This window comes from Canis aureus, chromosome 1 (assembly GCF_053574225.1).
Source record: "Canis aureus isolate CA01 chromosome 1, VMU_Caureus_v.1.0, whole genome shotgun sequence".
Taxonomy (NCBI): Eukaryota; Metazoa; Chordata; class Mammalia; order Carnivora; family Canidae; genus Canis; species Canis aureus.
Window position 1 is genome coordinate 49,995,184 of NC_135611.1, and position 14,656 is coordinate 50,009,839.

Genomic DNA, 14,656 nt, shown 5'->3' on the forward strand with positions numbered 1-14,656 from the left:
TATGTGCCCTTATAAAATAAAGTTGTATGTGTGTGTTTGCGTAACATAAATGGAATTGTGCCGCTCTAGATTTTGCTTTATTACATTTTCATGCAGCAATATGTTTTAAAACATATGGATCCAATTAGATCCAATCAGAATACCTTTCTACCATCTTGCTCCCATGTGATTGCTGTGTGGTTTTCATCAGTGCCATCTGCTGTGTTTCATGTCTCCATCCTTCTAGTGACAAGCACCTGGATTATTTCCAATCATTGTCATATATGTCCCCTTGGAACCTTTGTGAGGTTCCTCATGGAGTCAAATACCTAGAAGTGAAACTTCTGGGTCCTGGGATGCATGCAGGCTAGTGCCCTGAATAATGGCAGGTTGCTTTCTGTGTACACCCACTGAGTATCCTGTTTGTCCACATACACATTTGGTATTTTCCAATCTTCTAATTGGGCCAGCCTCCTGAATGTTTTAAGTTGCATGCCTCTGATTACTAATGAGATTCAGCATATCTTCATGCATCTTACTTTGTTGTTTGGATACCTTCTCTGTGGATTGCCTTGCCATATCCGTGCCTGTGTGTATTTGATTTTCTGGTATTTGTTTCCTTCAATTTATAGAATCTCCTTTTATGTTTTGAATACCACCTCCTTATTGGTTGTAGACATTGCAAGTACATTCTCCTCAGCGTTTTAACTCCTCTTTGACTCTGCCTATTTTTTTCTTTATTGAACAAGAATTCTTAAAGCCTTAAACTTATTTGATACAGGCAAATCAGTGTATATTTTTGCCTATTGATCGTAATGTGGGTTTTGTTTAAGAAACATTTTCTACCTCCAAGGGCCACAAAGATATTTCCCTATTAGCTTAGGGCTTAGCTATCACAGTCATGACCAAATTCATTGGGAACCCACCACCATTCCAACTGGAAAGCAGGGATCCAACCTGATTTGTTTTAATGCTGAGTCAGTTATTTTTTTAAAGATTTTATTTATCTATTCATGAGAGACACATACACAGAGAGAGGCAGAGACACAGGCAGAAGGAGAGCAGACTCCATGCAGGGAGCCTGACATGCGACTTGATCCCAGGACTCCAGGATCACGCCCTGGGCTGCAGGCGGCGCTAAAACGCTGAGCCACCGGGGCTGCCCGCTGAGTCAGTTTTGTTTTGTTTTGTTTTGTTTTTGAGCTCCGGCTAATACGCAGATTCATCAATTATCAAGTTCTTGTTTCAGAGTCTGAATTAGTTTACAACATAAAAGCTGCCTACTGCTTTTAAGGAACCCAATAACTAGTAACTTAAATACAGGCTTCTGTGCTGCAGACCTGAGCTATGTAACCGGCAGGTTGCAAGTGTTATTAGTGACAGTAGCACTCTTGCAAAGCTCTGTATGGATGAAGAGATAAATGGGTAATAACAGCATTTAGATCCCAGATTCATATACGGCTACCAGTCATCTTCATATTCTTGTCACTTTGTGAGTAAATGTCTCAAAGATTTATCCTTCTCTAAAGCACATTTTATGATTCCATCCATCCCTGGCATGAGGTAGAAGTACTCTTCAAAACCCGAACACTAGTAATGCAGAGGCAGAAGTGTTGATTGTTCCTCCAAATACTTCTTATTTCTTTAAATAATGAGGTTTGCTCTCTGTGACAATAATGCCTGCCCTCTGTACCTCTTAAAAGGAGTGAAATGTATGAACACAGCTCATAAAAATGTAAAGACATCATGATTTTTAGACCCACCAACACCTCCATGAGCTCCACCTGGGGCTGAAATTTGATTTGTTAACTTTTTTCTTTACCTGGCTGGCTACATCAGCTCTTAGCCTTCCACAGGATGGTAAGTTCTACCCAGGGCTTGCTCTGCTTCAGTGTTGTTACACCTTTATGGTTTATTTCTGTGATAAATTGGTTAGCGCCTAGGAATTGAAAATGCAGAAGAAACAGTCCTCATTTCTTTTTAGGAGTTTTAGTGGTGTGATTTTGTCCAAAAGGAGTTATTGGTTATATGTAACAAAATCATAAAAAATGCAATTTTTCCAAATTTAAATTGAACGGTCTAAGTTTAATCACTTCAAAATAGAAATTTGGTTCTTAGAATAATAAATTCTGATCAAGAGGAGATGTGGACCAGAAGTTTTTTGGGTAAATTGGAGAAATCCACAGACTCTTTGTCACTCAGGATAAGCCAGGTGTGTGTGTGTGTGTGTGTGTAACAAATACTACCAAAATCTACTTGAAAGACACCTGTCGGGAGATGCCTGGGTGGCTCAGTGGTTGAGCATCTGCCTTTGGCTCAGGGTATGTTCCCAGAGTCCCGGGATCAAGTCCTGCATGGGGCTCCCTGCATGGAGCCTGCTTCTCCCTCTGCCTGTGTCTCTGCTCTCGCTCTGTGTGTCTCTCATGAATAAATAAAATCTTAAAGAAAAGAAAAGAAAAAAAAGAAAGACACCTGCCATAGGTCCACTGGGGGCTCCTCTCCTTGGAGCAGGGTCCTCGCCCTATAATCCAGGGTGTCCTAGCAGCCACTGCTAGGACCATCAGAGAAAAGAGAGAATTCTAGGGGGTCTTGCTCCAAAAATGAAATGCTCACAAGTCCTCAGCACATTTGGATAGTGGCCCCACCCAATCACAAGGGGCCAAGGAGTGCAGTCTTATCATGTCCCCAGAATGGGGTAGGGAGAGAGTTAGGGAAGTAAAAATATTTGGCAAACAATGCCAGTGAGTGCCACCCCATAGACCTCTTTTAAAAGAGGACAAAGGATTAAGAATACAGAATTCAATCTGAGAAACACCCAGTCAAGAAGGTAAATGCTTTTCAATTCAAATTAATTGTTATACAAAGTAGGTTTCACCTTTATCACTGGTAAAGAAAAAATAATTCGGTCAAAGCGTAAACACAATTTTGAAAGTTGTTGCGGAAAGTGGAAATTATGAAGACCCATTTCCTATCAGAGACAGCCCAGCTGTAGGGGAGCAAAAGGCCATGGAGGCAGTGGTAGGGTGGCCAGGCCCCTCCTCGGGCACAGCCAGTAGGCCGGGGGCCAGTTCAGGGCAGGGATTCAGACAAATGTCAGGTGGATGGGGAGCATCTGGGGGGCTAGGCAGGGACCCCACCCCAGCTTGGGGAGAGGCTGGGAAGGGTGGAAGGAGAGAGAAGAGGTGAAGGACAGAGTCCCCTGGCACAGATACAGGAGGCCACTGCCACCAACTTGCAGGCTGTCTGAGAACACTGCCCTGGACTTGCCCCATCACCATGGCTCTAGGTACTTGTGTGACGGAGCCTGATGTCACCTGGCTGTCCTTGGCCTGCACAGGAAGGACTGCCAACCCAGCAGAGGGGTGGGAGCGTGCCTTATGCTCACAAGCCCAGGCAGAAAGACACCTGGCAGCAATCCAACTGGGCAAAGTTGCCTTTTTACTGGAATCCTGCAAATACCTGAATGCCTGGGAAAGACAGCTGACATGGGCAACAGCTAACAGAACCTAGTGGCCAACATCCCCGAGCTGGTGAGGAGAAAGCCCATCTTGTGAGTTTATATCCTGATACTATCATGCTAAAGACTGTGTTATTAAAACCAGTTTTGAAGCATCCAGAAGACTAAAAAGCAATGATGATAAGAATACTAATGAGTGGAAGAAGCATGTGGTTTGGGCTTTTATTTGTGACATATCAGATGATTTGCTTTAATCCACTCATTATTTTGTCCCCCCCCCCCTTTTAAAAAAAATCCTTGGCTACCTACTGACTTACAGATAATTTGCATATTCACAGCATGAAAAATGTTGCGTATCTGAGCATGCTGCTGTAATGTAAGACTTCGGACGTCCTTTAAGATGAGATATTTGGAACTTTTCTTTTTCAGTAATGGTCGCTGACATTTATCAGTGCTGTTGGAGGGTTCTCTGACATGTGTTATTCAGTCCCCTCATGGCACATTTTGGTGTCCCCACTCCCGCCGCTGCCAAGTTCTGAGACTTTAGGGTTAGAGCTTTAGATCTGGAAGTGCTTTTTCTTCTTTCTGTCTCTTCCTCTTGCTTTAATGCCCCCCCCCAAAAAAACCACCTCTCTCAGTTTGTTTTTAAGAAATGAAGAAATGTTCCAACACGTGACCCACAGCTGCAACCCGTTAACCTTTGCTAATATTAAGTCTGCACTTTGGATCCCTCCTGGGACCTCGAGATAGATGCACTTTTGCTGTTCTAGGCAGCGTGCCCGCCTGGGGAGGGGCCGGGAGGGATGCTCTCCAGCCAGACTTGAACAAATGGAACAAATGTCTTCTCTGCAGAGCATCCTAACAGAATACCTGGCTGGGGCGAGGTGCTCTGGACCCACTCTGTCCAATGCAGTAGCCACTAGCCATGTGTGGCCATGGAGCCTTGAAATGTGCCTAGTCTGAACTGAAATGAGCTGTAAGAGCAGACTGCATATTGGATTCCAGAGAGCATGTAAAAGATCTCATGAACAGTTACATGTTAATTATTGTTGAAATAGTAATATTTTGGAGATTGGATTCAATGGAACATTTTATTAAAATTCATTTTGCCTGTTTATTTTTACCCTCTTCAATGTGGCTTCTGGAAAATTTAAACTGAACTGTGTAACTTACACTGTATTTTTATTGGACAGCACTGGTCTAGGTGACTGAGATTTGTTTTTAACTACTTTACTAAGCAGCAAATACCATAATTTTAATACGGACTTTTTTTTTTTAATATGAACTCCATATGGTAGATATTTAATCTACTCTTATTTCAAAGTATAATGAGGTTTTGAACAATTTCCAAAGCACTATGGGTTATTTGACAAATTCTCTTTTATGGATACCGAGTAGCGCTATTGCCACCGAGAAGCTGGCCTAGGCTTTATAATGTGAAACACTTACCCTTGGACCATCTGGTGCTGTTCCATATGGGGCATCTAGGATGTGGTGGGGTGGGGTCATGGGTACTGAGCAGCCACCAGGAGACTTCCTCCCTCCTATCCATGTCCTTCAGCCCCTAATGCTTGTATGAAAGACCTGCAGTTAATCAAACTTTGAGGATGGGCCTTGATCTTCCAAATCCATGAGCCCCAAGTCCGCAGGGAATATTTTATTCTCACTGGTTTCTGGAAGGTTAAAAACTTCTAGAGAACAGAGCTGTAGGGACCTGATGAAACTGACTACATCACAAGGTTGGACTCAAGAACAGCAATGTCCCTTTCCATCAATGGCTTTGCTTTTCCTTGTGAAATATATTAACAGATGAAAACTCCACCTCTTGAGAACAACCAGATGAAACTGCAAGGCTATAGATGCAGCCCCTTGCCTTCATCCCCCCTCTCCCCACTGCCCTGGCAGGCCCCATGGAATATAGTCTCTCTGAGGCCTGAGGGACTCATATTATGTCTCAGCTTGGGAAGAGCAAACACTAGGAGTCCACTTGAGGCAGGACAATTCATTGACCATCACTGCCCCTCACACTAGTCCCCTTGGATGTTGTAAAAAAAGGAAGGTTCTGATTCCCTAATCTGGGCTAGGGGCTATTTAACAAGTTCTTGGGTGATGGCCACACTGCTAATTCACGGACTTTGAGGAGCACGTTCACTAAGTGTCATTAGCTTGCATGTACATTCACAAAAAATCCAGCCCATGGCCCAGGAGATCAACAGTGCCAACTTGATGTTAAATATACCTGGTATACTTTAAAAAACCCAGTATAAAAAGAAATCCATGCCTTAAAACAAAACAAAACAAAAGGTACAATGAACATTCTTCTCTTTACAAAGGGGTTCATGTCAGGGTACCTTTAAAAGCATCTCCCCTTAGGCATGAGAACTTCAGCTACAGTTTACTAACTGGAAAGAAAAAAATGCCAAGTGAATCAGCATCTGGAAATAAAATATCTCTGAAATGATATAAAAAAGCAATAGTAATGCTGACTGCTTCCCTTACTGAACTTCTGTGTGTGTCAGGTGTGTGTGTGGACGCATAGGGGTTAGCCAGTGGAATCTTCGGAGTATGAGTGTCGCTATCCTCATGCTCCTGATGAGAGAAGTAGGGTTCACAGAGTTAGATCACATGCCAGTAAGAAAACATTCTGAGCAAAACCCAGTGACTCTGGCCTGATCCTGGCCACTTGTCCTTCTTGACCAAGAAACCAATCCCACATCAGGGGAGCCTTGGAACATCATATTTAGAACAGATTGTAATTTATAATGTCTTTCTCTTCCTTGGCAATTTAAGTTAAAATGTCAACTTGAAAAAAAAAGGGTTTCAGAAAGCCCCAGGACGAATGGCACATGTGGCTAGATTAATCACAGGAAGATGAACAAAGTATGCTTTCAACATAGGCTACATCACTGTTAGTGGAACATAAAAATCTTGGAAAAGCTATAAGACCATTAAGAGATAGTTAAAACAAATAGCAATCAGCTCAGTAGATAAACAAACACCAATGTGTGCAGCTTACCTGTGAGCAACACCTCTTCCTGCGAGTGACGTTACTAGGCAACAAAACTCCAAACACGCAGATGTTGCCATGAGCCTTTCTCAACTTCCTTTGCTCCAAATTGGAGCAGTCAGACACCATTTGGATGACATAAACATATGACAAAATATCATACCAGAGTAGATACAAAAGACTACATTCCATATGGTTCCATTTATATGATATTCTAGAAAAGGCAAAATTCTAATGAGAAAAAGCAGATGAGGGATTTCCAGGGGCTAATAGCAGGGGAGGGGATGATGGTAGAGTCAGGAGGAAACTTCATGAGGGTAGTGAAGACGATCCGTAACATGATGGTGGTGGTGGTGATTCAAAGACTCGAGACATCAGAAAAAGAAACAGAACATGAGAGACTCCTAACTCTGGGAAACGAACTAGGGGTGGTGGAAGGGGAGGTGGGCGGGGGGTGGGGGTGACTGGGTCGGGCACTGAGGGGGCACTTGACGGGATGAGCACTGGGTGTTATTCTGTATGTTGGCAAATTGAACACCAATAAAAAATAAATTTATTATTAAAAAAACAAAGACTCTAGACATTAGTCAGAATTCACTGAAGCATATATTTGAAATTGCTGAATTCTACTGTATGAAAGTTATATCACAGTAAAGCAAATTGAAGTATGTATATATAAGAACCTGCACAGCCTCTCTGCTTTTCTGTATCTGACTCAGAGTAAGCGAAATTTGGTAACCCTCTGGCAACAGAAAATAAACACAGCTTAATTTCAAAATACAGAGCTAGAAGTTGTTGTAAAAGAATAATAGCTTCAGCAGCCACTGCACGAGTTGCCAAGACTTTACTGGATGCATTCCATCTCAAGATATGGCGTTTAGTCTCTCAAGGTCTTTGGACACCCAGAAAGTGGGTCGTCTTTCAGAATATCTGCGTCACTGTGGAGAACATGTCACTAAATCAAGAAACCAGCTGGATTTATTCTTAAATTGGCAAAAATACATACTTACTGGGAAGTACTATTAATCCTTTCACTCACTGGACAGGGAAGATTGGTTTTAGGTGTTGATTACCTTTGGTTCTGTTGGTACTTTATATTCTTTTGGAGGAGGGGATGTATTCGGCATTAAACTTGTGCTTTGGGAAAGCAGAGATTATGTGACTGCTTGATTCTGAAGCTTAAAAGTATGAAAATAAGACTAATAGCAAATATTTTTACTGAGTAAGTTGGAACACTCAAGCAATTATTTTAATTAAAACAAAATTTTTTTGCCTAAAATATTCAATTATTAGTGCCAAAGCATTGTTCTGGATTGAATTCTCCAGATAATTCTGCTTTTGGCAACAAGTTATAGAAAACCAACTTAAAATGGGCTTATACAATAAGCCCATTTCCTGGCTCATGTATCTGGAATTCTAGAGTTCTAGCAGCAGTTGGGGTTGGCTAGACCTGAGTTTCAAGAATCCCATGGAGCCATGGTTTCCTCCATCTCTACTCTGCTGACAGGGTGGCTTCTGTTTCATATTGGTTCCCTCCTGGGTATAGGATAGCTGCTAAGTTCTACTTGAGCCCACCTTTTTTTCATTAATTCCCTGAGGGGAGAGAGAGATTCCTTCAGGAACCTCTGACTTAAGGTCAGTGAAGGACTTTTTCAAGACCATTTCTCATTGGCTCAAATTGGATCACATGCCCAGTCACTGGCAGGAGGTCTCCCCTACAACTGGAAGCAGAATCAGCGCCCATGAGAATGGGAATTGATGATGTGGGGGGAAGGGTGCGTCTCCGAAGGAGGGGGAGCAGTGGGGCCTCTATTAAGAATGAGAAAATGTGAATGACATGGAGCCAACACAAAAAAGGTACTGTAGGGTTGAATTTAAATCCATTACTTTAAAGGTAACCTGTATTTCTTCTTACTAAGAAAAATTCTCTAGGCTTAAATTTTAATTTTAAGAGAATACTTATAGCAAAAAGGAAGAAAGTAAAACCACTGTAATCCCACTACCCTATGAGAACTATTGATACAAGAATATTTTTAAACATTAAAATAAATATTATACTCTGCATACTGCAGGCACAGTAGAGCATAATGGTTAGCAATATACAGACTTAGGTGTTAGCCCCTCCATTCATCTACTTACTGTCTGTGTGTCCTCGATGGGTAAGCTACTTATCTTTCCTGTGCTTCAACTTCTCTTTGTGATGGATATAAGAATAATATTTATAAGGTCCAACAGCACTAACCCTCTAGTTCAGAGGTCAGCAATCTATAGCCTGCCGGCCAGACCTGCCTTACTGCCCTTTTTTATAGACAAAGTTTTATTGGAATCCAGCCATAGTCATCCATTTATGTATCCATCTATGGATGCTTTCAGACTATAATGGCAAAGTTAAATATCTCTAACAGAGACGATATTACCCACAAGACTAAATTACTTATAATCTGGCCTTTTGCAGAGAAAGTTTGCCAACCTCTGGTCAGACCAACAGACCTCTCTTGTCTTGTCAAAATCTAGCATGTCAAAAAATTAAAAAAAAAAAACTAACATGTCATATTTCTGTGGTTATGTGGTAACTTAACCAGTCTGGAGATATGATCAAGAAAAAATGACATCTGTAGAGCTAACATGAAAGCAAGAGATGCTCAGTTATTTTATCAGTTAGAGATAGTTAAGGACTGTGAGTAATTTAAAAATCTATACAGGTATTTAAATGTCAAATTTTCCTGAATTGACCAGAGATCTTGAAATATATGATACATGATCTCCCTTGAACTCTGAGGTGTTGACATTGGGACATGAATGAAAGCACCTTTGTACAGAGTCTTATCTAGCCGATAGAAGTCATAGCTATGGAGAGAAGATAAGACTGAAGAGGGAATGAAAGAGAAGCTATAACAAATTATTGCAAATATTGCTTTAGAAAAGAAAAGATTGTCACCATCTGTGTGCTCTGAGGGAGCAGTGGTACAGATGTGTGGATGGGAAGAGCAAACAGGGACTCCCCAGAGAAAAGGGAGTAGTCTGAATGAGCACAGCCAAGCTGATGCAAGTCTGAGCTGTGGAAGACCGCTAAGTATAAAGAAAAGAGTCATTGGAAAAAGTGATACATCCATGGAGGGCAACTGCCCTCATAGTATGGGGTAGTTTTGGTCTTGAGTATAAAGATATTCAAGCTCTAAATTATTTTAGTCAAACTAACTTTTCCATAAAATAGTATTTTAACTAAAGGTTAGATTTTTGGCCAAGTGTGTAATGTCCTTCCTTAAAAATGGAGCGACCATCAACTACAAAGTTTTCTAAAATAAAAATCCTTTGATACATTCAGTGGTGCAATGTGAGCATTAAAATAAAGGATCTCCATCAACTACCTGATTTCAAATCCTGGCTCAACCACTTTCCCTCTAATCCTTGAGGTCCAAAGCCTTGTTTTTCTTATTTATAAAACAGTATTGATAAAAGTAGTAACTTTAGAGTTTTGATGAGAATCAAATGAAATAGTAATATGTGTTTTGGTATAGAAGAAATACAGTATTAGAATGACATAGAAAGAGAAAGTCATCCAAAAACATTGATTTTGCAGTCTTCTTTTGCTTGTGTGTGACCTTCCTAGGAGCTGGCATAGACAGGAGACATCAAGCTTTGTTTGACTCATCAAGTGTAACGCTTAGCCTCTGTGACTGACAAAGTGCCTGCTGCTCGGTTTCCTTTGCAGTGCCTTATACATTGCAGGCAAACAGCAATATTTATTTCATATAATTAAAGAAAAGACCATCTTCTTGGATGGCCAAATGGAGATGAGCTGAATTTTCCTGGGTCAGAAAGATGCTAGACTCCAGTAAATGGAAGCAAACTGATACCTTGGGTGCTGTGCTTGTTCTTGAATTTAAGATACTCTCATTTGCTAACATAAGGTTGATAATTTAATTTTTAAAAATGTTCATTTGGATCCCACCTGCTTTTGCCCCTTTTACATTTATTTTCTCCAATTCAATAAATGCACAAATGTATTTGACTGTAAAACACACCTTTTTCTTGGTTCGTCAGAGCGAACTAGCACCAGGGCCAGGGGTACTCACCAGACAACAGCCTCTCAGAGCAGCAACCGCAGCTTTGTGAATTTGACCATTTATAACGGCTAGAGAATCAAACTCTTCATTCTCAGGTTTTGAGACATAGTCGTGAAAGACCCTGTCAGCTCAGTCAGATCGTTTGACTCGGTGGCTTTGAATCTGGTCAATGAAAATCTATAATATGCAGGTGTGTCTTGCTGTATTTGCTACTGAAATCTGCTTCTCTTGTATAGATCACTGTTACAGATGAGGAAGTTAGTAATCCATCCTTTTTAGATCTGGTGAGGACTCCCCAAATGAGGAAATGCACACTTATTCTTATGTTTGCTTGGTAAGTCTGACTTGTGATGGGCTCAAAAGCTTGTATCGAATTTACCACGCGTCCCTTCCTTCATATCAGGCTGAAGTTATGTCTCACTTGGTCTCCGTTGTCTTTCCGTGTTGCTCCAGGTTCACAAGTGCGGTGGTTTATCAGGGCCTCGTCATGCGCCTGGGAATTATCGGAGGCAACCTCTATATCGACTTTTTCATCTCGGGAGTTGTGGAGCTGCCCGCAGCCCTCTTGATCTTACTGACCATTGAGCGTTTTGGACGGCGCCTTCCGTTTGCGGGAAGCAACGTAGTGGCAGGAGTGGCCTGTCTTGTCACTGCGTTCTTACCCGAAGGTAATAAAACAGTCTTAAATCAAAATAATCAAGAATGGGGACCCTCTTGTCCTTAGAAAATTTACCTCCGCCTCAGAATCTGGGGACCAGACAAGCTGTAGTGATGTCACTCAATTTTCTACTTAAGCAGCGTAACGACTCTGATCGGTTCTACAGGTTTTCTGTTTCCTCCATTTTAGGTTCATTTATGGATGAAATAGATGTTGTGCAAAATCTGGCTTGTAGTCATATAGTTTATTCTTGATCACCTTTATTTAACTTACTTTCATGCCATCATTGATCATGCTTACCATATTTCCTGCTTACCGGCCCTGTCGCTGGCCCTGGGTGAAACACCAGGGGTACAAAAGGAAGAAAGGAAGATGCTTGTTGACTTCAAAAGGTTCACCTAGTAAGGGATATGGATACTTTTTTAAATTTGTTTTTCTTTCAAGTTTTTATTTAAAGTCTAGCTAGTTAACATATAGTATTAGTTGCAGGTATAGGATTTTGTGATTTATCACTTTCTTAAGACACCCAGTGCTCATTACAAGTACCCTCCTTAATGCCCATCAGCCATGTAGCCAATCCCCCCTCCACCCACCTCCCCTTCCAGCAACTCTCAGTTTGTTCTCTAGAAATAAGAGTTTGTTTTTCCTTCTTTCCCCGCCCTATGTTCATCTGTTACATTACTTAAATTCTACATATGAGTGAAATCATATGGTATTTGTCTTTCTCTGACTGACTTGATGTAGCATAATACTCTCTAGTCCTGCCCATGTTATTGCAAATGGCAAGACTTCATTCTTTTTTTTGTGGCTGAGTAGTATTCCATTATTTCCAACATCTTTATCCATTTATCAGTCAATGGACATTTGGACTTTTTCCATAATTTGGCTATTATTGATAATGTTGCTATAAACATTGAGGGGGATAGACATAGACACTTTAATGCTTTCACAACTCACTGTGATAAATGAAATAATTGAATTAGTTACAGTTGACCCTTGATGCAGGGGTGGGGATGCTGACTTCCTGCATGGTCAAAAACCTGCATATAACTTGTGACTCCCCAGAAACTTAACTAATAGCCTACTGGTGACCAGAAGCCTTGCCCATAACAAAAGAGTTGATGAACAGATATTTTGTATGTAATCTGTATTATATATGTGTTCTTATAATAAGGTAAGCTACAGAAAAGAAATTGTTATTAATAAAATTGTAAGGAAAATACATTTATAGTACTGTGTAAAAAATGTATGCATGTAAATGGACCTATGTAGTTTAAACATGTTGTTCAAGAGCCAATTGTACCAGATTTAGAAAAATAAAGCTCTTTGAAGGCTCTACATGATTAAAAAAATGTAGGTACAAGGAGTGAAATGCAAGGTGTAATTAGGAAAAGCTACACAGAGGTAAGAGCTAGGCACATATGAAGAAGGAAAAGAGATGTGCTGGACATGGGTGCCTGGCCGGCTCAGTCAGAAGAGCATGTGACTCTTGATCTCAGGATCATGAGTTCGAGCCCCATGTTGGGTGTAGACATTACCAAAAAATAATATTAATTAACTTCTTTAAAAAAGAAATGTAAAAAAAATAAAAATAAAAAAAAATAAAAAAAATAAAAAAGAAATGTACTAGACAGAAGGGAAGAAGGGAAGGAGAGATTTTTTCCACAGTAGAACCGGGTTCCTAGAAGTAGGAACCATCTTTGAGGGTTCCAGGAGTACATGTTCTCTGTTATCACTGGAATATCCACAAAAAGGGGGCTGAGGATCACTTGCCACCAGCGGTGACTGGCCTCACAGGCCATGCCAGGAGCTTGGGCACAGTCCTGAAAACTTCTTTCATAGCCGCATCACGTTGGATGGTGGCAGTGAGGAAGGAGAGATGCGGACAGCAGGAATTAAGGTCATGACAGTTGGCCTGGGTAGGAGAGAGAGAGGGTGATTTCGGGGAAGTGTCAGAGGTTGTGAGGGGGCTGGAGCTTGATGACCACCAGGGCATGTGGCAGAGTGGCAGATGACCCCAGATGCATGGTTAACACAACCTGCCTTATCTCTGCCACAGGACGGGGTCCTAGGGAATGTGCGAATTAGAACAAGTTCATTATTTCCGTGTTACAGGGTACGTGGGGTGGGGGGTCACTGAGAGAGCAGATTCTCTGGTAGTCCTTGTGTGAGCCCCAGAGAGGCTGTCTTTTCTTCTGAGAATCATCTGAAGATCAAGAAAGAAGGGATAATATTGTGGAAAAGTGTAAAAAATGATTGCCACCACCAAACTAGGTGTGGGAACAGGGCCTGAATGAGATAGATGTAACTCCGGTCCTTGCAAATAACGCACAATCTAAGTAGAAGGGTGACGAATCAGGAACATTGGAGAGTTCACTGTTGTTTCCATTTTACTCTGACATCGTATCATTTGGGGTTTAATTCCCTACAGCAAGGTCTTCTCTTCTCATGGCACGTGGAATTAAGTATCTGTTGCATAGGAAGTTAGGGAAGGGTGGAGAAATGAGTTACAGGTGACCCATCATTTCATGATGTAACATTCCCCTGGAAGATTCTCTGGACCCCAGACTGACTGGGGTGATTTTGATGTGTGCTGCATTCTGCGTGATGCCAGAGAGCATTCTAGGCCATACATCCACATCGGCGTTGGAGTAACTAGGTGTGTGGGAATCGAGCTGTTTTGTAGAGAGCACTTTCATATAGGGGAAAATATAAGGCAAAGAAAATTTGCCTTTCTGTTTGGTCCTATCAGTTTTATTTTGAGGACATAATTTCCCTATTACAGCCTTCGAATCGTTCTCAGCAATACTGAAAAATTATTGCTCTTATTCTGGACACCTCTTATTTGTATCTTCACAGACTCAGCTGCTGGTATAGTCATAGGTCGGGCATGATTGGCACGAATAAACCCACATCCCTAATGCTCCTCGGGAGTACCACATTTTAACAGCAGTTCCTCACTTGGGTTGGCAGCCCTTCTACTGAAGGGAGCTCTTGGACTTGGTTACTTGGGCTGTTGAATTAACATTAGAAAGATTTCTCTCAGTCACTCTTGGGGTCAGGAAGAGGAGGGCAGCCCCTGCAGAGAATGCTGATTAGCCTTTTAGTGGAATCAGCTCTAAAATTATCGAGAACAATTTAACAGGCTTTCCCTCCACTAAGCACAACTGTTTATGGTCTGAAGAATGGGATTCTGGAAAGAAGAAAGCTTTTCTGGGTGTATCTTCACTTAAGCCTCCCTGCTTTTGACCCAAATTTTTGAACTCTGATTAAAGTCTGAAAACGAGAAGGGTTTCTTTGTCCATAGCCATCTGCATCTTTCATTTAGGTTTGTTTAGGATGGCTACAAACCTAGCCGTTTGGGTAAGTATTCTTCATTTTGAAACAGGAAGGCTGCCTTTTACTTGTATTTCCCTTTAAGTGAAAAGTCAAAAAAAAAAAAAAAAAGAAAGAAAGAAAGAAGAAAGAAAGAAAGAAAGAAAGAAAGA

General features: G+C 41.3%; 1 protein-coding gene across 2 annotated transcripts in view; it reads left to right on the top strand.

Annotated features, from left to right (window-relative positions):
- Nucleotides 1-14,656, top strand: part of SLC22A3 (solute carrier family 22 member 3) — an 88,598-nt gene that overhangs the window by 63,456 nt on the left and 10,486 nt on the right. For both annotated transcript variants that reach the window (XM_077899202.1, XM_077899196.1), the window contains exons 6-7: nucleotides 10,747-10,844; nucleotides 10,964-11,178. In XM_077899202.1, coding sequence (XP_077755328.1) covers nucleotides 10,747-10,844; nucleotides 10,964-11,178 — 313 coding nt within the window. The remainder of the gene's footprint in view (nucleotides 1-10,746; nucleotides 10,845-10,963; nucleotides 11,179-14,656) is intronic.